The sequence below is a fragment of the Delphinapterus leucas genome, chromosome 19 (assembly GCF_059928025.1).
Source record: "Delphinapterus leucas isolate spDelLeu-1000000601 "Yukka" chromosome 19, BTC_Dleu_Yukka2, whole genome shotgun sequence".
Taxonomy (NCBI): Eukaryota; Metazoa; Chordata; class Mammalia; order Artiodactyla; family Monodontidae; genus Delphinapterus; species Delphinapterus leucas.
Genome location: NC_143147.1, coordinates 41,366,520 through 41,394,371, shown reverse-complemented (window position 1 = coordinate 41,394,371; position 27,852 = coordinate 41,366,520). Strand labels below are relative to the sequence as shown.

The 27,852-nt window shown below is 39.2% G+C and overlaps 3 protein-coding genes across 7 annotated transcripts in view; 1 reads left to right on the top strand and 2 right to left on the bottom strand.

Moving 5' to 3' along the window:
* The window catches only part of VMP1 (vacuole membrane protein 1), a 129,206-nt gene extending 128,666 nt beyond the window's left edge, over nucleotides 1-540 (bottom strand). Inside the window, exon 1 of one of the 2 annotated variants that reach the window (XM_022552577.3) lies at nucleotides 48-540. The gene's annotated coding sequence lies outside the window, so the exon portion shown is untranslated. Of the gene's footprint in view, nucleotides 1-43 lie in introns of both variants that reach the window. The other variant, XM_022552576.3, reaches the window with a different exon arrangement.
* PTRH2 (peptidyl-tRNA hydrolase 2) lies at nucleotides 231-11,026 on the top strand. Of its 3 annotated transcripts, XM_089900957.1 has the most exons (3): nucleotides 231-437; nucleotides 6,691-6,723; nucleotides 10,397-11,026. In XM_089900957.1, the coding sequence occupies exon 3, from the start codon at nucleotides 10,397-10,399 to the stop codon at nucleotides 10,934-10,936; it is 540 nt and encodes a 179-aa protein (XP_089757083.1). In that variant the 5' UTR covers nucleotides 231-437; nucleotides 6,691-6,723; the 3' UTR covers nucleotides 10,937-11,026. The 3 variants fall into 3 exon arrangements, with proteins under 3 accessions (XP_089757083.1, XP_030619010.1, XP_022408286.1); XM_030763150.2 differs by lacking the exon at nucleotides 6,691-6,723 and having other exon boundaries at nucleotides 231-456; XM_022552578.3 differs by lacking the exon at nucleotides 6,691-6,723 and having other exon boundaries at nucleotides 233-437.
* Nucleotides 10,395-27,852, bottom strand: part of CLTC (clathrin heavy chain) — a 66,379-nt gene continuing 48,921 nt past the window's right edge. Inside the window, exons 22-32 of one of the 2 annotated variants that reach the window (XM_022552574.3) lie at nucleotides 27,262-27,419; nucleotides 26,902-27,066; nucleotides 26,667-26,774; nucleotides 26,417-26,584; nucleotides 26,127-26,276; nucleotides 25,896-26,027; nucleotides 25,669-25,779; nucleotides 24,556-24,726; nucleotides 23,951-24,172; nucleotides 18,926-19,001; nucleotides 10,395-11,104 (exon numbers count right to left, since the gene is read on the bottom strand). In XM_022552574.3, the coding sequence (XP_022408282.1) occupies nucleotides 11,070-11,104; nucleotides 18,926-19,001; nucleotides 23,951-24,172; nucleotides 24,556-24,726; nucleotides 25,669-25,779; nucleotides 25,896-26,027; nucleotides 26,127-26,276; nucleotides 26,417-26,584; nucleotides 26,667-26,774; nucleotides 26,902-27,066; nucleotides 27,262-27,419 (1,496 nt within the window). In that variant the 3' untranslated portion in view covers nucleotides 10,395-11,069. Of the gene's footprint in view, nucleotides 11,105-15,522; nucleotides 16,564-18,925; nucleotides 19,002-23,950; nucleotides 24,173-24,555; nucleotides 24,727-25,668; nucleotides 25,780-25,895; nucleotides 26,028-26,126; nucleotides 26,277-26,416; nucleotides 26,585-26,666; nucleotides 26,775-26,901; nucleotides 27,067-27,261; nucleotides 27,420-27,852 lie in introns of those variants that run through there. The other variant, XM_022552573.3, reaches the window with a different exon arrangement.

Here is a 27,852-nt window from a genome sequence, read left to right as displayed (position 1 = left end):
GATAGCCTCAGGCGTCCGTCCCCAATTCCCCGCTCTCACTTACCTACCCGCTCTGACTCCGGCTTCTCCGGATCTCCTGATCTCGGATCCTGGAAGCGGCTCACGACTGACTCTCACACCCGCCCCAGGGCTCCGGCCAACCGGAACTAGTTCACGTCACTTCCGGTCCGTTTCCCCTCCGGGAGACCGCCTCCAGAAGAAAAACGTTCCCCCCTCCTTTCGGCCCCCTCAGCTGACAGTCGCGGGATTTCAGTTCGAGTGTGGGTTAGGGACTTGTGGGCGGGGCGAAAGGAAGAATGACTGTTCTCTTCGCGGTTCTTGATCCGGAACTTGTTGTCAAGGAACCCCGGAAGGGGTAACTCACGCGAGAGAAGGGAGTCCGTACCCAAAAGTGAAGAACGCGAAGCCGCAGCTGAGTTGGAGGAGAGGTTTTCTAGGTAGGTCAGCCTGTCACAGGTAGGGGGATGTTCTTCATTTTGTCTCCAATTGGAATGTTTCTTCCCATCTAATTTTATAACCACCCCCTTATCCTTTCATCTTCTCCTTCGTAAACTGTCTTCCGCCCAGTGGCTGCCGGAGCCACTGTTCCGGTTCGGCCAGTCGTCTTTTGGAAGAAAGGACCAAGCTGCTGGGGAGGGGAAGGACCCAGAATTTCTAGTTCCCAGGCAACGCCTCCATTGAGGCAGCATTGATGGATTCGCTCCGAATGTGAGAAAATACCGAGCAGGCCTCACACTCTGCTGAGTATTTATTGAGTACCCACAGCGTAGCAAGTTGTTGAGTCCTACGAGGAAAGAAAAGGCCTCCAAGAATATGATCGAAAAATTGCCTCCCTGTGTCACACAGACATAATGTCTAAAGGAGTATTTAATACGTTAACAATCCCAGGCACTGTACTAGACGTTGAGAATTATGCTCTACAGTGGTTATGTGTTATTGTTACAGCGGCTCTGGAAAGTAAATAATTAAAACTGACTGGGGGGTGGTAAAGACTTAAGAGACAGGTTTGGTTTGAACTACACCTTCATGGGTGAAGAGGATTTTTTGTGTGTTTAATTGGAGAAAATTATTTCAGGGAGAGATTGCTGCTTGAAAATACCTAGTCATTTGGTGTGGCTGAATAAGTACACTGTGTAGCAGGAGAGGAGGATAAAGTAGGTTGAAACCAAATTGCGTGGTTCTTTGAATTCCTGCAAAGGGATTTATGTTTTATTGTTACCCCACCGAACTTGGGTCCACTCACCCAACGGGTAGCAAACGGGTACCCAAAGGGTACTAACACCGGGTTGTGGTGAAAGAAAGCACAGTCTTTATTGCAGGGCCCCAAGCAAGGGAGTGGGAGACAAGCTTCAAATCCACTCCAACTTGGTGTTTGAGTTAGGGGTTTTTTTAAAGGGGAAGAACAAAGAGGCTGGAATTAATCATCTTGTAACATTTCTGTGACTTTCCTTAATTGTAGTTTCAGGAGTCAGGATGTCTCTGGTTTATGATTCTCTGGCCAGGTGGTCTATGGCTCGAGGTCTGTTAGCTCATCTTGCCCTGGAGAAACAACCTGAGTGGTAGATGATATCTACAACACCAGTTTTAGTGTATTGACAGTGTTATTGACAATTTTAGTCATCAACTCTGGTTGGTTAGTATTCAGTTAGTGCAGGGTTGAGGTCACCGTGGACAAGAAACAGGATAAAGTTTTGGATAGAGAGATTAATCATAAACTCGGTAAGGGACTCAGTTTTAGGGGGACTTGGTTTCCTTATTCCTTAGGCTTTTATCCAGTGATTTTCGAGCAGAGAAATTACAGGATCAGATTTGTGCTTTAGAAGTACAATTAATTATAATGGCAGATGGACTAGGATGAACTAGGGCACAAGTGAACCAAATATGGAAAGATTACAGGAAGTTTGAGAGGGAAGGGAAGATACTGAGTTCAGTGTAGGACACAGTTTAGACCACTTCATAGACATCTAAGTGGTAAAATCTAGCAGAAGTTGGAAGTTCAAGTGTGGTGCCCAGGGAGACGCTCTAGGAATCCTCAGCATTTGTTAATTCAGGAATGAGTGAGATTTTTCATTTCACAAACTATTTATTGTCTATCTCCTCCTACTAGATTGTTCAGTGCGCTTCTCCAGGGTCCAGAACTGTGCACAATAGGCCCTCAGTAAATATTGATTGATTAATTGATTGAATGGAAAGAGAGTATATAAACCAGCACTGTCCAATAGAACTTTCTGCAGTCATAGAAATGTTCCATATCTCGCTAACTCATAGAGTGGCACCTAGCCACTTTTAAGCTGTTGAGCTGTTGAGCACTTGAAATATGGTTAAATGTAACTGAAGAACTGAATTTTCATTTAGTTTTAAGTTTAAATGACTACGTTTGGCTAATGGTTGCTGTATAGGACAACGTAGGTACAGACTGAAAAGAGGCCCAAATGTGTAAGCTTGGATAATACATACAGCAGGAGACAACAGAGGACATACAACCAGAAAAAGAGACTGGAAGAAAGGTATCAGAAAGATAGGATGATAATAGGGTGAATGTTGGGTTAAAGAATTCAAGGGAAGAAAGCTTAAAGAAAAGTTGTCAGTGAGTGGTGCAGAAAACTCAAGATGAGGCCTAAAAAGAGGCAGCTGCGTTTGGCAATTAACTAGTATCTGATTCCTTAGCAGTTTCAGTTGAGTGGGGAAGGGAGACAGGTAACTGAAGAAGTTTAGAGATGAAGGGAAGAGGAAAAGTGAGGCAGTGGTTTAAGGGTCAAAGAGGAAGGATTTTTTAGGTTGGAAAAGGCCAAGGAGCAATAGCCAGTGGAACAGGATAAATGGGGGTAGCATGCCTCAGAAGGTAATGGAATCATGAGCATTGGTGAAAGAGGTTTAATCTGGCTGAGAAATTAGAAGGCACCAAGAGGAGGGTTTTATAGGACATGTTCTTTTGGCAGTGCCGTCATTGCCCGGGATTGTCTATGAGACTAAGATAGTTATTTTTACCTTAGTCTCAAGCACTGGGTTTATTATACATGTTTATAATAGATATGCAGAAAAGGGGACAGGCTGAAACACTTTTTACAGGAGTTAGATGTTGATCTGATCAGGCTGATAGGAGATTAGAACTTCGTAAAGAATAGAGATGCTAGTATTAATTTCAACATTTTAGAATTAGAGACCTCATAAGATATGGGACAGAAGTGATAAACAAGCTTGGTTATTTCTGGAACTTTTTCTGCTTTCTGTTTATGATGACTCTTACTGGTATATCTGTTTTTAAATAAAGTTGAGAAAATGAGAAACTTTCCATCATGACCTTTTAGACGAGTATGTTCAACATATACTCATGTGTAGTTCCTTTCTCCAGATAGTACCTGAGTCTGGTATGTGGGATATTTGGTTATTTTGCAACCTAGAAATTGGTGCAGAGAATCCTTCTAATTCTTGACATAGAAGTTTGTGAGTGTGTGTGTGTGTGTATAGATATATATATTTTTATATATATATATAATTGAATATTTGTTCTATTTGTAGTCTGGTTGTTAGATTATCAGAGAGAAGTCCTGCTGATATGTAAGCATCATGTAGTAACTAAATGATAGATGCATTATGAGATAATGTGGGTTCTAGTAAGAATTAAATTTTATTTTCTTTTTTTGTGGCTGCAAAGGCATCTAGAGCCTTAAAGTACCGTGTCAGTACAGCCCTGTCACCATTTTAGGCACACCAGTGAAAGAGGACTGAAACTAGGTGCTGATGACTTAACCATTTATGATGGTCATTCCTTGTCATTCTCCTTTTATCCCTAAATGCTTGTTTCCTCAGGGTTCTGTTTAGCCATTTCTTCCCTCGATATACTTGCCCCAGTGGCCTTACCCACTTTCATCACGTCAGTAATCTCAGTTATATATTAATTTCTTTTAAATATGTATTTCTAGCCTAAGCTTATCTTCTGACCTCTTAAATGATATATCTTTTTTTTTTTCCTGGACATCTCAACCAGGATGTCTTTTGGTCAAGCCAGACGTAATATATCTAAAACTGATTTTAGTATCTTTTACTTTCAAACCTTCTCTTTCACCAGAATCCCTTCATCAATAAATAGATGGAGAGAAAGAGCTGCAATCTCCACTTGTTCAAATCTAGGTGTCATTCTAAACTTCTCCCTTTCTTTTATCATCAGACTTCCAGTGAGTAACCAAATCATACAGGTGTGCCTCAGCCACTTCTTTCCTTTCCCATTGTCACTACTCTTCTCTGAGTGACTGTCATCTCATCTAGACTACTGGGAAAGGCAACAGAGTAGTGTTAAGAACACAGGCTCTGGAGTCAGGCTACTATTTACTAGCTTCGTGAACTTGGGTGAGCTACTTATATTCTCTGTACCCCAATTTTCACATCTGAAAAAATGGGGATAACCTGTATTTACCTTAAAGGACTGTTGGGAACATTGAAGGAGACAATTCATGTAGAGTGTCAATACCTAATGTACACCTAATATAAAACCTAATTTAGCAATTATTAACTGTTACTATGATTACATTATAGCAGCCTCCTGATCAATCCCCTGTATCTGTTCTTACCAGCTTCTAATTCATTCTTTTTTTTTTTTTTTTTTAATTCATTCTTTATACTGAAGTCCCAGGTGATCTCTTAGAAAACAAAAATCATTTCCCTGCAGCAGCTTCTCATTGTCCTTAGGGTAAATTCCAAACCATCTAACATGGCTTACAAGGCCTTCTGTGATCTGCCCTTCTTTCTCACTTTGTTCTCTGCAGCTCTTTCTCTCCATCTTCCAGCAGTCTGGACTGCTTTCAGGTCATTTGACATATTGTATTTCTCTCCTCTGGCCTGCCCACTTGGTGTTCTTTCTGCCTGAAATGATCTTCCATCCTTCTATCTTCTCACTGATCCTTTGTTGCATTTTAAATATTTCTTCGACGAGGCCTTCCCTGACCTCCTACACTGAGCTAAAGCACTTTATGTACTCCCCAACACCTTTTTTTTAAAAAAATGTATTTATGTATGTATTTATTTATTTATGGCTGTGTCAGGTCTTAGTTGCGGCACGTGGGATCTTTCATTGCAGTGCGCAGGTTCTTCGTTGCGGCACACGGGCTTCTCTGTAGTTGTTATGCACGGGCTCTCTAGTTGTGGCACAAGGGCTCAGTAGTTGCGGCTCACAGGCTCTCTAGTTATAGTATGTGGGCTCCAGAGCACGTAAGCTCTGTAGTTGCGGCACGTGGGCTCAGTAGTTGCAGCACGCAGGCTTAGTTGCCCCGCAGCATGTGGGATCTTAGTTCCCCAACCAAGTATCGAACCTGTGTCCCCTGCATTAGAAGGCAGACTCTTTTTTTGTTAGTTTTTTTGTTTTTTGGCTGCGTTGGGTCTTCGTTGCTGCACGCCAGCTTTCTCTAGTTGCGGTGAGCAGGGGCTCCTCTCCATTGCCGTGCGCGGGCTTCTCATTGTGGTGGCTTCTCTTGTTGTGGAGCACGGGCTCTAGGTGCATGGGCTTCAGTGGTTGTGGTGCGTGGGCTCAGGAGCTGTGGCTCAAGGGCTCTAGAGCACAGGCTCAGTAGTTGTGGCACACGGGCATAGTTGCTCCTTGGCATGTCGGATCTTCCCGGACCAGGGATCGAACCCATGTCCCCTGCATTGGCAGGCAGATTCTTAACCACTGCACCACCAGGGAAGTCCTGGAAGGCAGATTCTTAACCACTGGACCACCAAGGAAGTTCTCCCTAATTCCTTTTCATAACATTTACCAGCCATGTAATTATTTGTCTTCTCCTCCACTCATCTCTGAACAACTGGCAGTGGCCTGTATTGTTCACCGTATTCCTAGTCTCACAAGGTATGTGTCTGGTACATAGGAAGTCAGCAAACGTTTGGGTTTTTTTTAACTTCTCTTTGCCTCAGTTTCCTCATTTTCAATATATAGAATTAATGCTAACTTCTTACAGTTATGTGGATCAAATGACACAATACATTCAAAGTACCATTGAAGCTTTGAGCTATGACAACATGAAGTTTTCTTAAAATAAAATGAAAGAAATTCAAAATTAGGACTGAGTCATCTCTAAACCACTACCAGAACGTAAGCTCCATGAGAGAAGGGACTTTTTCTCCTTTGTGTGCTCCTGTATTCCCCCAGATCCTAGAGCAGAACCAGTTAATATTTGTGGGAGGAAGGAGGCAATATATCATAAAAATAAAAGAATTAAGAAAGCAGATGAGCTTAATGACACACTTCTGACTATAATTCAGATAACCTATTTCTGTAGCTTCACTCGGGACTTTCCATCACGTTATAATGTTCCATTTCCAAACTCAAAACCCCAGACATCTCTCTCTAACCACAGCCATCTGCCTTTCCAGCTTACTTCCATCATACCTTTTCTTAATAGCATGTGCATATCCTCTGTCACCTTCCTGTCCTTAAATCATTTTATAGGAATGTGGATTTCATGGCTTATCATTTCAAACATTCCCTTATGCCCCTTGTCTTGGTGCTTACTCTTCGTAGAATTCAAACTTGGATAAATCCAAGTATCTGTCGTAGATGGGGAGGATGAAGGAAGAATATAGGTGCAGCACATTTAGTTTATATGTTTGGAGGCAGAGATTATGTGGTTTTAGTCTTCTGGCTTCTATTTTCTCTGTGAAGTATGAAGTCATCTCTTCTATATTTTTACCTATACTCAGGCTGCTAAGTACTGCTGGAGAAGATCATAACTGGTAGGTATGGTACCGTTATAAAATCATTACTAATCCTAACCATGTTTTCAATGTTCCTCTGCAATCCTGCTGTGTTTTGCTGTAACTTTTATTTCAGTCTTCCTCTTCTCAACTTTGACTTTTGTACAAAATAACTCCCTCCAAGAAACAATTTCCTGCTTCCAAATCCACAGCCCTACCTGCATCTAAACCTGTCACATTGGGAAAGGTGTCCCTTCTTTCCAAGACCAAATCTCTTCACAGGGACTTAGGTGCCTCCCACCTACTGCTTTGTATTATTAATTATTCTTTCCCTATCTTGAGCATCTACCTACCTTTTCTGTGGGTCCATCCATTAACATTTAAATATGTTCAACATTTGTGTATACTCATCTTTCCATCCTAAGAGGGGAAAAAAAACCTTTCCTTTTTCTTCACAGCCCCTTGTATCTGTTGCTTTTTCTTTCTGCTTTGCTTTCACTTTGTTTCTCTTTCTTGACCCCGCCTCAAACTGGCTTCTGCCCCACAACTACCCCACATTAGTTTTTTCCCAAAACTAATGGACTGTCTCAGAGTGCTATCAGCTTCTGGAAATACGTTCCTCACCACATTGTCCTGGTATTCCTGCCTCTGTATCTGTAAAAGTTGGCCATTTAAGAAGGCAGCTCCAGGGACTTCCTTGGTGGTGCAGTGGTTAAGAATCCGCCTGCCAATGCAGGGGACACGGGTTCAAGCCCTGGTCCGGGAAGATCCCACACGCCGCGGAGCACCTAAGCCCGTGCACCACAGCTACTGAGCCTGCGCTCTAGAGCCCACGAGCCACAACTACTGATCCCGTGTGCTACAACTGCTGATGCCCACGCACCTAGAGCCCATGCTCCACAACATAGAGAAGCCACCGCAATGAGAAGCCTATGCACCACAGTGAAGAGTAGCCCCCTGCTCGCGCAACTAGAGGAAGCCCGTGCGCAGCAACGAAGACCCAACCCAGCCAAAAAAAAATAAATTTTAAAGAAGAAAGAAAGAAAGAAAATAACAAGTGTTAGTGAGGATATGGAGAAATTGAACCATTTAAAAAAAAAAAAGGTAGCTCCAGACAGGATCCAACTAGAGAAGGAGATGCATGAACTACTATAAAATGCAGAGATTTTTTGGTAGGTGTTCAGAAAGTAACTGAATAGTAAAGGATTCTAATGGACTCCAAGGAAGTGGAGATACAGGTTTTATAACATTAAGTAGCAATTTCAGGGAAATTAGTTTTGTTCTGGGGAGAGCAGGGTTTGAATTTGAGATTGCAAATGTGGGGATATTGGGTTGTTTCACTTTTTTATTAACTGTACGTTTGACTTAGAAAAGCAAGATACATAGTATAGCAGTGTAATGTGTTAAATTATATTTTTATAGTTTGGAGACAAAAGAATTTATAGTCATTTTCTTTTCCTTCAGATATTAAGTGTACTCCATCATTCTCTAACAATTACTGAAGGTCTGTTAGCCCAATTTATCTCATAATCCTCCCAATCCTTCTTTGAGATCTGGAGACAGGCATGACTTATATGAAGATCTGTTTGCAAAGGCATTGGTTTTTTTGTTTCTGAATTAGAGACTTCAGTCATAAGGCACTAGAGAAGCGCTCTCAACCCTACCAGGCCCAACACACAGTTTTTTAAAAAATAAAGTCACTTGCAAGGAATGTAAAATGATATAGCCATTTTAGATAATAGTTTGGCAGGTCCTCAAAGTTACAGAGTTGCTATATGACCCAGCAGTTAGACTTCTAGGTATAAGCCCAAGACAAATGAAAACAAATGTCCACACAAAAACTTGTATTTATAGCAGCATTATTCATAGTAGCCAAAAGGTAGAAACAACCCAGATGTCCATCAACTGATGAAGAGATAAATAATATGTGGTATACCCATACAATGGAATATTACTCATCAGTAAAAAAAGGAATGAAGGGGCTTCCTTGGTGGCGCAGTGGTTGAGAATCTGCCTGCCAATGCAGGAGACACGGGTTCGAGCCCTGGTCTGGGAGGATCCCACATGCTGCAGAGCAACTGGGCCCGTGAGCCACAACTACTGAGGCTGCGCGTCTGGAGCCTGTGCTCCGCAATGAGAGGCCGCGACAGTGAGAGGCCCGCGCACCGCGATGAAGAGTGGCCCCTGCTTGCCGCAACTAGAGGAAGCCCTCGCGCAGAAACGAAGACCCAACACAGCCAAAAACAAATAAATTAAAAAAAAAAAAAGGAAGTATTGATACATGCTACAGTGTGGGTGAACCTTGAAAATATCATGCTGGATGATGGAAGCCTGAAACAAAAGGCCACATATTGTATGGTTTGATTTATATGAATGTCCAGAATAGGCAAATCCATAAAGACAAAGTAGATTAGTGGTTACCAGAGACTGGGTGAGGGAGAAATGGGAAGGGACTACTAATGGGTGTAGGGGTTTCTTTTTGGGGCAGTGAAAATGTTGTGGAATTAGATAGTGGTGATGGTTGTACAACATTGTAGATATATTAAAAAACACTGAATTGTATGCTAAAAAGGTGAATTTTATAGTATGTGAATTACATCTCAAAAAAGTTTGATTCCCTATATTCTCATTTTAAAATATTTGATAACATTGCATACTTTGCCTACCATATAATTTCAAAAACATTAATACGTTCTAATTTTAACAAAAAAGAGAATAAAAAAGAACTTCATGGTAAAATATGTATTTCCAGGACTGCCATCTATGCCACACAGATTATGCACTGTACAATTCCAAGGGCACCACTTGTAAGTTCTACAAACATGATGGCCCCGTGTATTTCAATGTATAAATGCTTAGATACTATTTATTCCACTAGAAGAAACTGATGACTGTTTGTGCCTATACGCTGAAGCGTCATGAATCCAACAGCCTCAAATGTAGACTGATATAAGTGCTTTATTGATGATTCAAATACCATGAACAGCTTTGCTGGGGTAATAGGAATTTCTAACATAATAAGGATAAAGGATTATCTTCCTTTGATTTATATGATAGTTATACTACTGGTAAATTGAGTGTGTTAAAACTATGCAGAAAATACTTTGTGTTCGTATGCAAAATGAAATTGGGTTCTACTCTCAGACATTAATAGTTTTTCATCTACAGTAATGTCCAGTGGGACAAATCTTCACGTGTAAGGCTTTTAGCATTCCATGCCAAGGTCTAGTAAATGTCAGCAGCGCACCTCACTCCAGGCCCGTTGTTGTGACAACCAGGAACTTCTCTGAGGGGTTGGTACCATCCCCATTAAGAATTAATGCAGTACGAAGACACAAGTAAATAAGCACTCACTATATTCCAGAAAGAGTGAGTTAATCTTGGTTTCTCTAGATCCTTTAGGCATCTTGGTAAAAACATTTCCTTTCTCCACAAGACTTAGCAAAAATTGAGGAACGGAGCTTTGTTGTATCCAAGAAAGAGATGTACTCCTCACATTGAGATTCAAAATGGCCTAAACTGCTTCACCTGTATTCTTGAACCTTTTCTAGTACACGGGAGAAAAAAATAGTACATGCCTAAGATCCAAAACATATTTTGCCTTTTTTCTGGATGAATTAAAATATTGCTGCTTATATACTGTCAGAATGTTTTATCCGATAAGCCTGTAACTTTCCACTGCTAGATAGTGACAACTTTCTTTTCCTTTCAGATGCTCTCCAAACCCTTGGTTATGGAATATTTGACTAATCCTGGTGCACTCAGCATGGCTGCCGGCATTGCTTGTGGCATGTGCCTGGGCTGGAGACTCCGAGAACGCTTTAGAATGATCCCCAAGAGCTCGGTGAGCGAGACAGACACTGACACCGGAACAGAAGCAAGCATCTTAGGAGAGGGTGGGGAGTACAAAATGATTCTTGTGGTTCGAAGTGACTTAAAGATGGGAAAAGGGAAAGTGGCTGCCCAGTGCTCTCATGCTGCTGTTTCTGCCTACAAGCAAATTCAAAGGAGAAACCCTGAATTACTCAAACAATGGGAAAACTGTGGCCAGCCCAAAGTGGTGGTCAGAGCTCCTGATGAAAAAACTCTAGTTGAATTATTGACCCATGCAGAAATTCTGGGACTGACTGTAAGTTTAATCGAAGATGCAGGACGTACTCAGATTGCACCAGGCTCTCGAACTGTTCTAGGAATTGGGCCAGGACCAGTAGACCTAATTGACAAGGTCACTGGCCACCTAAAACTTTACTAGATGGAATATTGTATGATGATGGTCATCCCACCACCACAAGGGTTTGAAACTGTCAAATTCTAACAATAAAAGCTGAGTTTCTTCCCCCAACTTATGTATTCTTGAGATGAAAATCCATTCTTGTGTTCTTCTATCATGTACTTGGCCTGGTTACACAGTTATCTTGGGCTGAAAAAAAAAAAAAAGTTTGGTTAATAAATAGTCCTGGTGGTTCAAGAAATGGGTGCTGAAACAAGAAATATTTAAGATGAGAGGCAAAGGTCACAATAAAATTGATTACGAGGTGGGAAACAGCATTTCCTATGTGTGGTTTGGTCCCTTGGTGTGTTAATAGCTCTTCTATTACCCACCTTGGAGGATCAGGGGTCAGGGGTACTACCATTAGGTGCAAACTGTAGTTTGTTTTTCCTGCCTTCAGTTTTTGTATGACTGCCTATATTATTAATAGATCATGGGTTTAAAATCTAACTTTGTGGATTTGTCTTAAAGCTGAGGTTTTATAGCACTGATATAACCCACCCGTGCTGTGTTTCATGTTCACTCCCTAACCCACACTGGCTAAAGTTTCTCAGCAGCGGTCCTACACCTCTTTAGTTCCCCCCCTTTCCTAACAAACAATGAAGGCGTTGAAACTTGCGAAGTGACTTGTATGGACCTTGAAGGTGATAATGGGCCCACTTAAGAATTTATGGTAATTGTAAAGTGAATGTAGCTTAGCCCAACATCCCACTATTTCTTTACCTAGAACTTAAGAACTGGACAATTATTTAAGGGCACCTTATTTCCCTTTTGATCGTTATACACTTAGCATGACATAATTCCAATAATTACGTTATACCAGCTGCCCAGAATATGAAGGTTCCAGCTCCCAAGAGCCACATAGCTTCCTGATTGCTTTTTTGCAAAAAGGGATCCTGACAGGATTTCTAATTTCAGTATATCCCTAAGAACTATGATGATGTCAGGGAGAATATTGGTAACAGGCACATGTTAAGTGACTGCAGCTCTCCATGGTTAACTTCAGCAATTAGCATTAGTTAGCAGTTAACTTCAACATAGGCAGTAATATAGCACAACCGCAAGCTCTAAGGTCAGTGGAGTCTGGGCAGAACACTAAAGACTACTGCAGCCAGTCTTAAAGGTTCTATTTTGTCAGTTTTATAGTTTACACTGGCATCTGACAGCACAGAAGAAATTGCAACTGTGAAGGATGCTACAATAGCAGCTGTTTCTAAATAGAATGTTTATACCGGATTGGAAAGTGATGCAACAGCATGTAACTGAGCTGAAGAGAACCCAATCCTAAATGTATGATTCTGGCTTCGGTAATTTCTGAGGCTTGCCTCAGAGACCGAGGTTCTAGGTTCAAAAGTGCATTCCCAACAGGATGGTCTGCCGTGGCTGATATAAGGAATTGTAATAAATCATGGCGTATCTACTAGGATGAAGAGTACACAAATTCTGGTAGTTAGTTATGGAAACATCATGTTTGTTTTCTAGCTCACCTGTACTTTCGTATTTATTTTATAGGGTTCATAATCTTATGGTTCACAAAGTATACTCTGCAGAGCCCTTGGGGTCTCTAAGACACTTGCAGGGGGTCAAAACAATTTTCCTAATACATTCTTTTCCTTTTCCACTGTTTTGACATTTGCAGTGATGATAAAAAAGCAATGGTGGGTAATACTGCCGGCACCTTTCACAAATCAAGGCAGGGGCACCTACCTGTACAAGTAGTCATTGTAGTTTTCACTGCCCTACACTTAGTTTAAAAAATTTCACTTCATGTCCTTGAAGAAGCAGTAAAAAATTATTAAATTTGATCCTTGACTGTTTGTTTTTATATTTTATGTAACATCAAATGCTTCTGGTGCACACTGAAGTGTGACTGTCATCTTGAGGAAAAACACTTGTGGCTGAGTCCTGAGCTGAACTGGCTGCTTTTGTCATCAAACATTTTTACTTGCAAGAACTGACAAAATCTAGTTAACCAGACCTGGATGTTTGGCAGATATAACTACAAAAAGTTCACCTTCATGATTTCAGAGTCCACACTTCAACTAACCACCAAGTATCTGGAAAGGCTATTAAAATACTCCTTCCTTTCCTTATTAAATATCTGTATGAGGCCAGATTTTCTTCATATACTTCAAAACATAACAGATTGAATGCAGAAGTAGTTACGAGAGTCCAGCAGTCTTCTGTTACAACAAACTTTAAAGAAACTTGTAAAAAATAGTACAATGCCATCCTTCTTGCTTGACTTTTGGTTGGGGAAATATGGTTAATTCATCATTGCTTACGTTAACGTTCAATGAGTTTATTAGTCATATTTAAATGGTTAATAGTTTAAAAAATTGTTTTAACTACTAAAATACAGTAAGTATGAATAGATAAAACCCCACATAAACTAGAGCTCTTTGGGATCTTCAGTAATTTGAGTATAAATAGGATCCTAAGAAGAAGTTTGAGAGCCGCTACAGCAGCGGTCCCCAACCTTTTTGGCACGAGGGACTGGTTTCATGGAAGATAATTTTTAAACGGACTGGGGTGGGGGCAGGGGGTGGTTTTGGGATGATTCACACACATTACATTTATTGTGCACTTTATTATTATATTGTAATATATAATGAAATAATTATACAGCTCTCTATAATGCAGAATCACTGGGAGCCCTGAGCTTGTTGTCACTTGCCACTCATAGGGTTTTGATGAGAGTCTGCAGTCAAACCTCTCTGCTAATAATCTGTACTTGCAGCCGCTCCCCAGCGCTAGCATCACTGTCTCAGCTCCACCTCAGATCATCAGGCATTAGATTCTCACAAGGAACACGCAACCTAGATCCCTTGCATGCACAGTTCACAGTAGGGTTCATGCTCCTATGAGAATCTAATGCTGCTTCTGATCTGACAGGAGGTGGAGTTCAGGTGGTAATGCGAGCAATGGGGAGTGGCTGTAAATACAGGTGAAGCTTCACTCTCTCACCCACTGCTCACCTCCTGCTGTGAGGCCCCATTCCTAACAGGTCCCCAGGTGTTGGGGACCCCTGCACAACAGTGAGAATATCTGCGTGACTAAATCAATTTATGGAAAATTAAAGCAGCCCTACTTGGAGATCATCAGTCTCTTGCTATTGTACCAATGTCTGCTGAAATGACTGTCAACAATTATCAGATTTTTTTTTGGTATAATGTCTATATTTGGATACTAGGGAGGAAGAGGAAGAAGTGTTCTTCCTAGGGAGGCAGATAACTGAAAGCATGTTTACCTCCTGAAAAGTTTCCTATGAATCTCTTTCCCCTTCTTCCCTCCTGTTTTAGTTACCTTTAGAGAGTGGTAAAGAACTCTTAGTACTCTTGGTTTTGTTTTTAGTTCCTTCTCCCAGACCATCGACCATCATCCTATTCAGAGGAAAGTTAGGGAAGATCCCTTAAATTACAGTTTATTACCAATTCATTGTCTCTTATTGTACAGCACTTACTACTGCCCAGTATTGAGCTAGGTGTTTTGTAATTTAAACATACTCCTACAAATAATCCTGAAAATTACTCATAGTGTTAACTTACAGGTGAAGGAACAAGCTCAGAAGTTCAGCTTGCTCTCAATTTGAACCTAAGTTATATGCTGCATCAGTTTCCCTTTCTACTGTAGCCCATTATGGATGGTTTTAAGGGGCAACTCAGTATCACAGACATAGCACCAGATTAAAACAAGGCTTCAAAAAACAAACAAAAAAACCTCAAGTATGCTGTAAGAAAACCTTTACTAAAGTATTTTAGCTTGTTTCTATTAACTGGGAAGGGAAAAGAGAAAAATCTCTTGATTTTGACAAAGATGAAGGAAGGGGGCTGAGATCCAGGAGAAACAACAGGATGCCCAGGACCTGAGCAGCAAGGTGTTTTCCCTACGACAAGCCAAGGAAGGAAAAGGGATTTTTTCAACTAATACTATAATTTCCTATAGGAATATTGAGGGGTTGGGGGGAGGTGAAGGTGGGGAAAAGCAGGAGTTCTAAGTTTTAAAAAAACGTTCTGTGGAGTTTATGGTCAATGGCTTGACCTAGAGTTACAGAGCAATACAAAGCTAGGTTAGGGGGCTCTAACTATTGAGAATTAACAGTGAAATGAACTTAGAGTAACATTCTCAGCCATAAGCAAAAAAACTTGAATTCAAACACTGGTTTAAAAGAAATCAACTTAAAATACCCACAATTTGGGGGCCTTTACAATTCATGCTGAGGAACAGCATGTTAACTACATGCTTGTATAGTCTTACTTCAATATAATTTAACATCCATGATCTCTTCATAAATGAAATGCTTAGATAAACACCTAAAGTGCCCCCTCGGTTAAAATGATGGAGGTAGTAGAAGTGTAGCCCACTTCAGCACTGACTGGTTCTTTAGACAACTGCATGTACCTTATTAACTACTGGAGTGCACGCAGTGTAATGCAGTGTTTTCACACATCCCAATCTTCATTCCACTTCTGCTCTCATGCCTTCTTATACTGCCTCAGTATCCAATATGAAATGGTTCATTTGGTTTAAGTTTGAGAGATATTTAAGTAAAACTGCCATTCTACATGTTATTTCCACAGTCCAGTAATTTATTTTAAATTTGAGTAATTTCAAATTCCACAAACAAAACTGAAGAACAGCAATATTTTGTTTGAATTCTTTCTTCTGTACACTCAGTGATCTAAAACACCACAATATCCAACATACACAAACCTCAGGGAAGGGTTAGTAAATACACACAGATTGGAATCATGGTGCTCTTTGCTCCTGAATGGAATGGTCCCACAAAAAAAGCACAGGATACAGCACAACATAAGGGCACCTGTTACATATGAAGTGAGCAAAACCACACTAGCATTTTCTATATGTGTAATGAGGAAACCTGCATAGGTTAGAGGGCCTTTTACGCTCATTTAAGTCAGGCAAGTTGTCTGTACTGCATTTTTCAAACGATCTGGAGAGCACTGCAGTCCAGTGTAGGATATGCCGATTAGTGTTGTCTTTGTTGGCATTGACAGTCTTGCATGGTCACATACCAATATCTCTGCTTTAGCTTTTCTTTGAATAAAAGAGATTTAAATGCATTTAGACAATACATACTGTAAGCTGTTTACATACACTAAATTTAAGAGATTCAATATTAGAGTTTTTTTTTTTTCTTTAAACACTACGGAGTGCAAATCAGGTTCTTCACAACAGATTGAATATTAAGCACTTCTTCAAAGAATGAGGGGGAAGAAAAAAAGCCCAAGTGAATAAAACACTGAAACTATTCCCCTTTGAAAATAAATTCTAAAATGATGTGGAATGTGAAATAAGCTTTTAACATACGTGATCCAAGTTTACAGTTAGAAACAAAAAGTAGTCCTTCATGAAATAAAGGTTACAAGAACATGTGCCTGTTTTCCCCCGTTATAAACTGAGAAGCGGGTAGAGACGATGTTTCGGTACGAAAATAGGCGACTACAGGATCAGCTTTCCGTCTCACATGCTGTACCCAAAGCCAGGCTGTGGCTGCCCATAGGGTGGTGCAGTATAACCATAACCAAAAGGTGCCTGGGGAGGGACTGCAACACTGGGTCCTGCTGTCAGCATCAACTGGGGCTGACCTACAGAAGAAAACAAAAAGGAGCAGGGGTGGGGGGCAAGGAGGTGGGAGAAACTGTTAGCATCGTAGGATGATCACACCCCAGTCTCCCTACTCTAGCAACATAATTCATTCTACTTTGAATGAATTTTGTGGGGGCACTTCTGCCTGTCTCAATTTCACCATGACAGTCACCCTGAGAAGGGTCCTGCCTAAACAGCCAACAAAAACCGTGCAGGGCTGAAGGCCAGAACTGTAACAGTGATTATGTTACTTCATACATCATTTAAAGCAATAAGCACATGCATGCTCGACATGCTTAGGCAAGACATCTAGCAATAAGCCTATCACCACATGGTGTTTGCACATTTTATTTGGTGACAATATAATTAGCACAGGGGAACAATTTTTTAACAGATATATTTTTAACACAACTGAACTTTTATAGTTAGATTTAAATTCCTGATTTGGACACGTCTAAATGGTAACAAAACCAAATGCATTTCTAGCAAAGTATCCAGTACTAAAAAAAAAAAAGAAGTCAAAGACAAGGCATATTCAAATATGCATTAGGTGTGAAATACATTAGAGGATACAACCTCTTTCAAATACTAAGTTAACACTCTCATGACGTTTAAATAGTTATTGACACATACAGGAAACGACCTGTTGAGAACCTGGCTTATTTAGAGGGAGAATACACCTAACACCTCTCCCCACCCCCTGCAAAAGAGGTACTACTCTTAATCTCCCACTATAACGTAAACCTAGGGCGAGATTTCTCCCACAAGTGACCTCATGTCTCTCCTTTTTGTGAATAACAACCAAAACGGTCTTCAGTGAGTGAACTCTTCAGGAACCAGCAGTTTATTAAAAAAACACTTCTAACCTTGATACTGACATCTACCTTGAAATTTCAACACCATTTTCTTTTTTTTTTTAACAACATAAGCATTTTATTTTTTCATTAAGCTTCTTAGTTTCTTAGTATCACAATGGAATGATGAGAAAACAAGAACAACAAAGAAAAACCCCATGAGTCTGCAAATCTCTGACAAACAGCAGAGACTTCAAGACAATTGAGGGGGAGGGAAGGAGAGGCTTGAAAGAAGTGCCAGAGTAGTGCCAACATCATGCCTCTCCTTAGCCGGCTGGGCAGGTGGAATGGTGAGAAGGTGGCACTGTCACAGCTGTCCTTGGCTCAACCCCATTTTCAACTGCCTACAAGGACTATGCATTTAAATACCCTGAAGATAAGCCAAATTCAGTAGATGCCCCCCAATTATTACATCCACCCTGTTTCTGTTTCTACTGTTTCCTGTATCAAATATGTCAAACATCTTGCTCCCATCTCTAAGAATCTACTTTATGTTCTCCAACTTTATCAAAACTACCCTGTCCTCTAAATTCCCAAAGTCCTTATCTATAGTAAAAAGGAGATAATGGCATAAGAGATTTGTATACTATCATTTCCTTTAGCAGGTTGAGATACAGCAGCCATAATTTTATACCCTCCTCCCAACACCACCTGCTTAAAGTGCTGTAAACTATACCCTTCAAATTCGTTGCTCAAATCAATCTGTTCACCGTGAGTGAAATGGAAAGGGGAAGTATTTCAGAAAGGCACATGTAAGAAGAAATTAAATTGCCTTAAATATTCACTGAGAGTCTGAAGATCCTATCTCTCTGGAAAGTTCTCAAATGGAAACGCTATCCAGTTCTCTGTCCTAGTCAGAATTTAAAGAGATGTACTATTTCTGTAAAGCATACTTAAGATGACCTTGGCATGTTCTCTCACCTTTTGTACTTCTGAAAATTGAGCTCACCAACACATCTTTCTCAGTAATTCATGAATAAGCAATCAGTGACCAGGCATTAGGTAAATTAGGTTATGATCTCAACTGACTTTTTTTTTTTTTTTTTTTGGTGGTACGCGGGCCTCTCACTGTTGTGGCCTCTCCCCCTGCGGAGCACACACCCCGGACGCGCAGGCCCAGCGGCCATGGCTCACGGGCCCAGCCGCTCCGCAGCATGTGGGATCTTCCCGGACCAGGGCACGAACCTGTGTCCCCTGCATTGGCAGGCGGACTCCCAACGACTGCGCCACCAGGGAAGCCCCAACTGACTGTTTTTTGAGATCACCTTTGCATTTAAGATTATCTTAGTGAGTAAAGCAACAGAAAGAAAAAAAAAATCATCTTAGTGAATAATGTCAATGCCCGCTTTAAGACTGTTTTCAGAAAAAAAATAATAGACTTATTCCTTAACTCAGTGAGCTTTTTGCACTTTAGAGCTTACTACATTTCTATTTTGAGATAGAATCCCCACAGAATGAACTGTTTGTCTACTATATTTCTGTGAGGTTAAAGAGAGAAAGAGATTACCATAAACAATAGGTTGAGTCTCTGTAGCTTGTTCTTCTTCTTTTCTCAGTGATTCTGAAGCATCTAATTTATCCACCTGGAGAAAAACAGGTAATGGTAATTAGCACCTCAAAAGTATTATAAACCTAGTTTATGGCAGAAAGTGGAAAAGCCTTAGTATGTTAAATTTTGTCAAAATAAAACAGACTAGAGTAGAAAGAACATTCTCAGCCCCCCTCAAATTCAATGGCAATGTTCATACTTCAGTCAAGGTGATTTTTAGCACTGTCATTATAAACCCTCAGGAAGGAGGGATTTATAAATGCCATAAAAGCTCACGCCAGGCTAAAACTGGGCATGCTAGGATGCAGCCAGCCTGAGGGAGGGAGACAACGAGAAGGAACCACTTTCTCAAATGAAGTTTAAACCCTATCAAAGATAATAATAATGAACTCATGACCTGGCAAGACTTCCCTCCCCAAAGGAAATGGTATTCAAAAAAGTGAAATGAGTCTAGTGACTGGATAAGCACTTGTGCAGAATGAGCTATCTTTTGCCAACTGTGCACAGCTTCTGTCAATATTGATTACGTGCGGACTGAAGTTTAAGATTCAAGTGGCTCCATATTCAATCTTTTTATATAAAGACAGGCTGCATGTGTTGATGCTCTATTTTCTAAGAAGGAACTAGGAATGCCTGATTTTCCCCCAACTTCTTTGAGGAAGACATTTTTTGCTTTTAATTAAGCCAAAGAAGCAAGTGGCTACTATATGCTAGCCATTCTAAGTAAAACTGGATAGTATCAGACAGAAATAATACTGTAGAGGAGTCCAAATATATTAGTGGAAGAAAAGAGCTGGAATACATAGATCCTTCCACTAACTAGTTGTGTGACCCTGGCAAACCATTGTACTGACCCTCAAATTTCCTTGTCTATGTAGTGAGTCAGTTGAATGAGATAATCTACAGAGTTCCTTCTAGGACTAACATGATTTGAATCTGGAATTCTGTGAAGGACTGGGGAGAATGACATTAGGACACTGGGATTAGGGAATCTCCACCATACCACTTCCATTTACCTTTTAAACTGTACTATATCTGTCTCTTAGACTGTATTTAAAAGTCTTATAGTTGGTCTATCATTATACTTGAAGTAAAACTAAACTTCAGATCTCAATGTTATCTATTATAGTGGCTTTCAAAGTCCTAAGTGCGCTGAGATGGGGAGGCAGAGTGCAGGAAAGAACTTTTTAATGAATGTTCACTGCATGTTCTTCAAAAAAGGCAATAGTGAAAAATCACTCACAAAAAAAGACATGCAGACTTCAGTGAAAAGGCTACTATAGACTGGGTCCCAAAAAGGTTAAAGCAGCGCCTAGTCTCTATCTGAAATTATTTAAAATAGTGTTTCAATCCTCACATAGGCCATTAAGGTTAGGACAGTATTTTATACATATTTTTACTGTTTCTATTAAATACCATAAATGTGGGTCTAATCCATCCTAATTTGTCAGGGAGCAAAATGTGAGAAAAGTAAGCTCAGGTAGACTCTAGACATCTTCAGATAAAATGTGGTTTTTCTACCCTAGGAAGATGGGTTAGTTTGCTTTTGTATACCATTTTTCTATTTTATAACCTAAGTGCTCATGTGTTACAAATTACCCCAATATCAAATTAAAGACTACTATGCAGTATAAGTACCATGAGAAATACCCACTGTTTGGCACCCAAACTTAAAACAAAAATTACTGCAGCTTTATAATTTAAAGCACAGTTTGTGCCATCAAGGGCAGTCAGATGGGGTTTCGTTAACCTAAATAGTTACACAAAACTGTAAGTATAGCTAAAGAGGTTATACAAAAAAAAATATGGATGAGTGTATGTTAATAACTTCTAAGAAAAATCAAACAACAACAAAAAACCACCACTGCATAATACATTTCCAGACTTTCAAGGAAAGGAATCTAAAGTGAACACGTGTTTAAAAGTTAATGTCTGAGTCAGATGTTGAAGACAGAAGTCCTATTACAGAAGTACATTAAAGACTTAGAAGAGCTAGCAATGTCACAATGCCCAGGCACAGACATGGGCAGGTTGGGCATAGGGACGAAACAAAAAGTAACAACTTTGAAGGAGTAATATCAAGCTAAGCAAAAAAATTTTTGATTTTTCTATTTCATGGGACAGCCTCTGGCACAGCAACATCCAATTATTGTTTCCACTGACCCAATTTAGACTGCTCAAAAAAGAAAAGCAGAGAAGGCTTTTATGAACACAAGCTTTTGTTAAGAGCTGTAACAAAAGTTTCTGATCCTTGGATTAAAAAAGAAAAATTACAGGTAAGCATGTCACTGAGTTCAGTTCCATCTGTACTACTGAAAATTCACTATAATGTAAAAGGCTTTTCCACAAAGACTGCAATATGCTGCAGAGGAAAAGTTAACATGCAGTCAGTTACTTTGGTGTATGTGTGCATGAAAAAAAGGCAAAAGTACTGAAGCAAGAAGTGAGATCTGAAGATGACTGTTTCTATACAGGCTCTCAAGAAACACACACAGCCCACAGCAATGCTTTAAGAGTTTCAAAAGTAGTATGATGTAATTGCAATGACTGTTGTACATGCTTGATTTAAAACAATGCATAACACTGCAGTTCAATTACCTATTTTTCACACACACGCTTTCTAACTGCCTTGCTTACTAGCTGCTGAAGGGCCTCACACACGATGCATTTTACTCAGGTTTGCCCTAAGTTCCAATGGTGACTCCAGTTTGGTTCAACATAATTCCAAGGCACTGTCCCCCCTCCAAATTCTTTTAAATTGTTTCAACTGTCCTTTACCTTCCCACCCTTTTCTCACCACAATTTGATACCAGAGGTAAGTTTGTTAAGTTTGTTTCATTTATACTGGGATGGAGACAAGCCAATGAAGGAAGCAGTGACCAAAAGGTACCTAAATTTGACCTTGGACAAGCCAACGGATGGATAAGAGCAAATTTGTAGCTTCAGAGATGTACCTTATTACAGAAAGTATAAGTTAATATTGTTTCATTATATACAGAAATAATCCATGTTGCTTAGCAACAATTACAGCAAGCTACTCTGATGGTTTTAAAAGTTTTGATTCCTCTTGAAAATGGACTAGCACCATAAGAACTGGACACCTGGAGAAACATGAGGAAAGTCTCTTCGGAAGCAGCTAGTATCTCTCGTATCTACTTTCAGCAAAAAATTAGTAAGAATCAAGAGATCAGAAACTGGATCACAGTCCTTCAATACCAAAAAACCCCAAAAAGCCTTTTAGGGCATGTATATACATATATAAATTCAGCAACTGTCAGGCACGCTTACAAAATAAAACCAGAGGCTGTTTAATTTTACTTCGAGTATTGAGAAAATCCTATTATGGTCCAGATACCCTGACAGGGAAGAGAAATTTCCTGAAACTTTGGAATTAATATGGAAACTCAACATGCTCAGTTTTTAATAATATATTTAAGAGAGACTGTGAACCAACTACTGATTAGCCTCCTGCCCTTCCTAAAGCCTATTAGCCGATTAGTAGCAAACATCTACTAATGTCCTAGAGCTCTATTATAGTTATGTTTCAAGGGACTTGCAGAGGCTTTAGTGAAAATTTATCGGGGGAAAAAGCAGCAGCAGCAGTGTAGAAAAGGAAGGAAAAAAAATCATGCAAATTCCTTAGACTTAGTCCTCCAGACTTAAAGATGGAAAAGAATCAACTTTCACCTTTTCCTTTATTGCATCAACCTGCAAAGGAATTCAGAAGGTGCAGCTTAGAAAAAAATCAAATTCCATATTGAGCATAAAAAGGTAGAATCAGCAACAAAGGTTTAGGGGAGAAACATCTAACCACTAAAAAAGGTATGAGAAAAGTGAAAATAAAGGGCATACTGGAAGCAAAACTTAGAATTTTTTTTTTTTTTTTTAACTTCAGAGCTTATCGCAGAAGAGTTTATGCTAGAGTCAGTGTGAAAGAAAGCAGCTTAATCACTAGTAAAATTTACAGCACTTCGGTTAACAGCAGCTTAGAGCCAGGTCTCACAAGTTGGCATTATGCATAAGAAAAGAAGCCATTCTCATCTATGGCTAAGACACAAGGTGAATGTTTTTCCTCTTACACTGGACTTTAAGCAGTTTATACACAGAAAATGTTAATTCTTAAAAAATTATAACTAACACATGATATCTAATTAGATGGCAGCCCAAGGAAATATTCAGTTATACTGGGGGTTGTTAGTAGTGCTCTTCCCCCCACTTTAACTCAGGCATTTTGAAGAGATCAGATATGAAACTCTGATTTTAATAAGCATGTTTTGCTTTGACAAAATGGATTCTTTAGGACCATTTAAATATGTTCTATAGTATGAAAGCTAGTAACTGTTGAGGACAGGGGTAAGTAAAAAACATCTTAACATCAAAAATGGACATTAAGATGAATAAGTGAATTTTATAATATGATTATACCCCCAGCTTGTTTAATGCACTTTTACGAAATGTGTCATTAATTGTTAACCTCCTACAATATTTTTAAATAAGGGGTTAAACTATCAAAATATTGAGAAGATTAACAGGTTATTAAGAATATAGGTGTAGCTTCCCTAGGGGAAACAGACATACATATTAAAGTCAAGAACCGACCAAACAGAAGGGAATCTACACTACTAAGTTATGGTCATCTGAGTTACAAGAATTGATTTGAGGAAGACATTATTTTGACAAAAAGGTTTCTATCAAACATTAAAAAAAAAACAAAAACAAAAAAACCCATACAACATGGACATAATACTATTCGCCCCTCAGAAATACATTCTGAGGTATTCTGAGGGTAAACATTCTGACAAGTTATGTTTGAGTTCCCTTTCCATTCAATGTCATTTGTGAGATATTAAAAATTACTGGAGGATAGGAATATTTTATGATCAACTAAATTACTTCTACTAGAGAAAAAAACATTTGAAAACAAAGTCTGTACATGGAATTTTACATATCCTCAAGATAATTAGTTCTCAGAGGTGCCATTACCTTTGTCAGGTATTCCTTCATGACCTGGATGAAATAGGGCATGGCAAAATCCATGATATTGTGCCTCCATGCAGTTTCCAGGACAACATCTGGCCTTAAAAGATCATAACAAGTAAAGAGACAAGCTCCAAAGCACTCTCTTTTTTCTTCCTGCAAAAACCACTGTAGGAGTTCTTCAGCCAACTCAGTATCTTTAGATTCAGAGGCATACTGCATTGCATCCTATTTAAAGGAAAGGATAAAGGTCAAACATTAAATTCAAATACACTGAACTGGTAAACTAAGTAATACAATGGGGAAAAAACCTCCCAGTTATATCATTTAAATTAAGGATTTCCTGAAAGAAAAGGAAAAGACAGGGTAAAGCTTTTTTTTTTTTTTTTTTTTTAAAACAAAGAGACGTTTGACATAAACATAAGACAGCCTCCAGAATCAAGAAATCGACTTAATTATCATCTCCTCAAGCAGGAGCTTAAAGGCAGTTCTCATACTTGCAGAAACTAATACTTTTATAGACCATAACCACTTATAATATACCATTCCAGGGTTAACACAGATCATCTAGTATTTGGCTTAAGAGCCCCACCCCCACCAACTTTATTCACCTTGTACAGGCTATCTTTCTTGCACAGCTCCACACTCTGTTTCCAGCGATTGTTGCCTTTGAAGAGATAAGCAGCAATTCTTCTGAACTCAATGAGTTCATGTTTTTCCAAACGCTGAGCAAGCGAGATATTGTCAAAGTTGTCATAAGCATCTATCGATGTTCGCAGAGCCTTAAAAAATAAAACAAAGCCATTCAAATGCCAAACCAGTACTTCATTTTAGTTTAAATTTTATGTCCCACCGTTCTTGATCAATGAGCCATTACTGTATATGACTGACTGTATGTAATATGATCAATACCTTACATGATATATATGTATAATATGACTTGATCAGTGAGCCATTATTGTAATACGACAGCCTAGATTCAAGAATCAAACCGCAAAGTTGTAATATGAACAAGTATCAACATTCCTCAATCTAACTGTTTAACAATAAAGTCCTTCAAGGCACTATAAAATTTCTAAAGGTACCATGTTTTTCTCCAAAGTTTTCAGTATCAAGGACTAACGCGAATGGTTATGAAATTGGAAGGATTTGTAATCTGGAGGGTAAGGTTTTATGCTCTAGGTAAACTCCTGATACAACTCAACATGATATTCAGTCATAGAGATCAGCATGGGATCTGAGACTGAAAAAAAACCATGTTGACAGTAAGAGAAAGACAAAGGCAACTAGCTTAACCTTAACTTTAATTCTGTTTTTGCAAAATCCTTCACAAGGGAAAGTTTACTAAAAGACAGGTACTAATATGCTCTTGGGCAAGAAAAAGAGTGACTAAAAGAGTTAATACTGTGTAAGTTTTATGGACTAGTTTAAGAGCTCCAAAACTTTTTCAACTCAGTCTACAGTCTAGATGTTTAGGTATTTTTCTAAAGCATTAACTTGGACAAGATCTAAGCAGAATTCTGCAAACTTGGCATTTAATTAGGAGACATCAGATTTACCAATCCTGAAAACTTCACTAAATTTAGATCTGTGGCACTCAAGTACCTACTATTTACAGTCCTAAGGGATGATGGGCTTTTTGTTTTTACTGCAGAACATACCAACTTTACAACTCAATGATAACCTGAGTTTTGAGAATACATGAAAGAACCAAAAAGTTTTACCTGATAATCTTCTTCTGTAATAAAGAGGTTGTTCAGTGATTCATTCACAGATTTGTTGTTGTGGTTCTGGACTGAACGCAAATATGGTTTCACCAGTGGTAGCTGTTTAACCTTTAAAATAAGAGTTTGTTACAAATGTCGTACATTGCTAAAGTTCCATGGACAAAAGTTATCCAAGAATGTCTTAGCTCCTTGCTATGAAGTTTTGAGGTTTTAAAAATTATTACCTTGCTGAAATAATTGACTGCACGAGTATGATCCAACCGTGGAGACAGCACCATCAGCAAATCATTTAACAACAGTGGCTTGAATTCTAAGTAGAATTGTATTGCTCTGTAGTATAGTTCCACATTGGCAACCTAAAACAGCAAAAATCCATACATGAGGTAGAGTTACTTCCTAATGAGCTTTCTCTTTCTCTTCTGAAGAAGACTTTCTCTTCTGAAGAAGGTACACACCTTGGTAATGATATCTTTGAACTGCCCTTCTTTCCACGCATCAGTCGGATGATTCATCATGGTAATTATGGCATTATCATATTCTTCGTACTTGTCATACAAAAACACCAATTCTGCCCAAAGATGAGCTTGTTCTGCAGCTCTTAGCACCTGCATAAGAAAGATTTAATTGCTTTAGATAGACAGGGGTCTCTAATTCTAATTAACAGCAAAAAAAAACCCTTTCTCTTAATTAAAATTAAAGTATTCATTTTAGCTACAGAGTTGCCTTAAAATTAAAGGTTGGTTACCTTAGGAATGTTCACTCTGGACCAGAACAGCTCCAGGTGCTCCCTCATTTTCTGTGGCTTAAACTTAGAATACAGAATAGCTAATTCGGTGAACATCCCCATATGAGCTCGCTCAAGTCCCAGTGCTGCTTCCAACATGGTTATCAGCTCTTCAAAGTATCCACGATCCTAAATAAGAGAAAAATGCAATTAAAGACAAGAATATCTGTGGCAAAAGATCTCAGTTAATACAAAAGACTCAGTTAATTACCTGATAGTAGTTGATAAGTTCCTCCAATTCATCTGCATGTACTACAATATGAAGCCCACACATTTGAGCGAGACGGAACTCTTTCCCATCTACACAGGCAAAGCAGACCTACAATTTAAAGAATTGCAATTATGTGAACTCAAGTGTAAACATGGCTGGTTAATTCAATTAATCAGTTTAAAGAACATTCCTAAATAGCATCTTAATTCTTCACCCAAACTGTTGTTTACATTACCTCTTTCCATGTTCGAGTACTGTTAGCTTTCCTAGCTCCATCAACAGCTGCCTGATATTCACCCAGGTGAACCAGAGTAGATGCCAAGCGTCCAAAATTGGAAACATTATTGTACAACAACTTAGCAGCATCATACATTTTTTCATCATAACAGCGGTCACCAACCTGAAAAAAAAAACAAAAACCATTTTCAGTAAGCCTAAACTTAATCTTCTTTCCAAAGTTACAACTCAATTTAATACTAAGAAACAATATTTTTCCTTAGAAACTTTCAGTTGCCACTTGTTGATCCTACTAAGCTAATGAAGTTGCTCAACTATTTTTACACTCCTAAAAAAAAAATCGGAACAGGAAACCCACTTGCTGGATATGAGCGTTATTTGGCCCATTGATGAACTCTTCTAACTCTGCAAGGCGGTTTGTTTTAGCCAGTGCAAATATCAATTCTGTCTCCACATAGGATTCACGAGCCTTCTTACGGGCCATCTGCAAGTACTTCACCAGTTCTTCCCAGTTTCCTAGGTATAGAAAAACAAATAAGTAAATCCAAACACTAATATACCAACATTTATCTTTTCACTGAAGCAAATGAGAATTGCTATTAATTTCCCTTTCAAAGAGACAGTATAGAGAATAACAAATATAAACAGTGAAAGGCATCAAAATAGTGAAACTTCTATTACGCCTCTGTATTATTACTGACCAAATGAATAGCTGAATCCCCTTTTTCCTTAAAGTTATTGGATTAGAGATAGGTGAGAATTTTGAGACTTCAAAACAGAAAATTAAACTTCCCCATGGAACTTTTAAATTCACAAAACAGACTCTCTTTATCTGAACTAAGACGGAGGGCAAACAGCCAGGCAGTCTCTAACTCCTACTTAATACAGAAGAGACATATAACTTAATGCTTAGCTTAGGTACATTTTCTGAGGTGGCAAACACATAAAA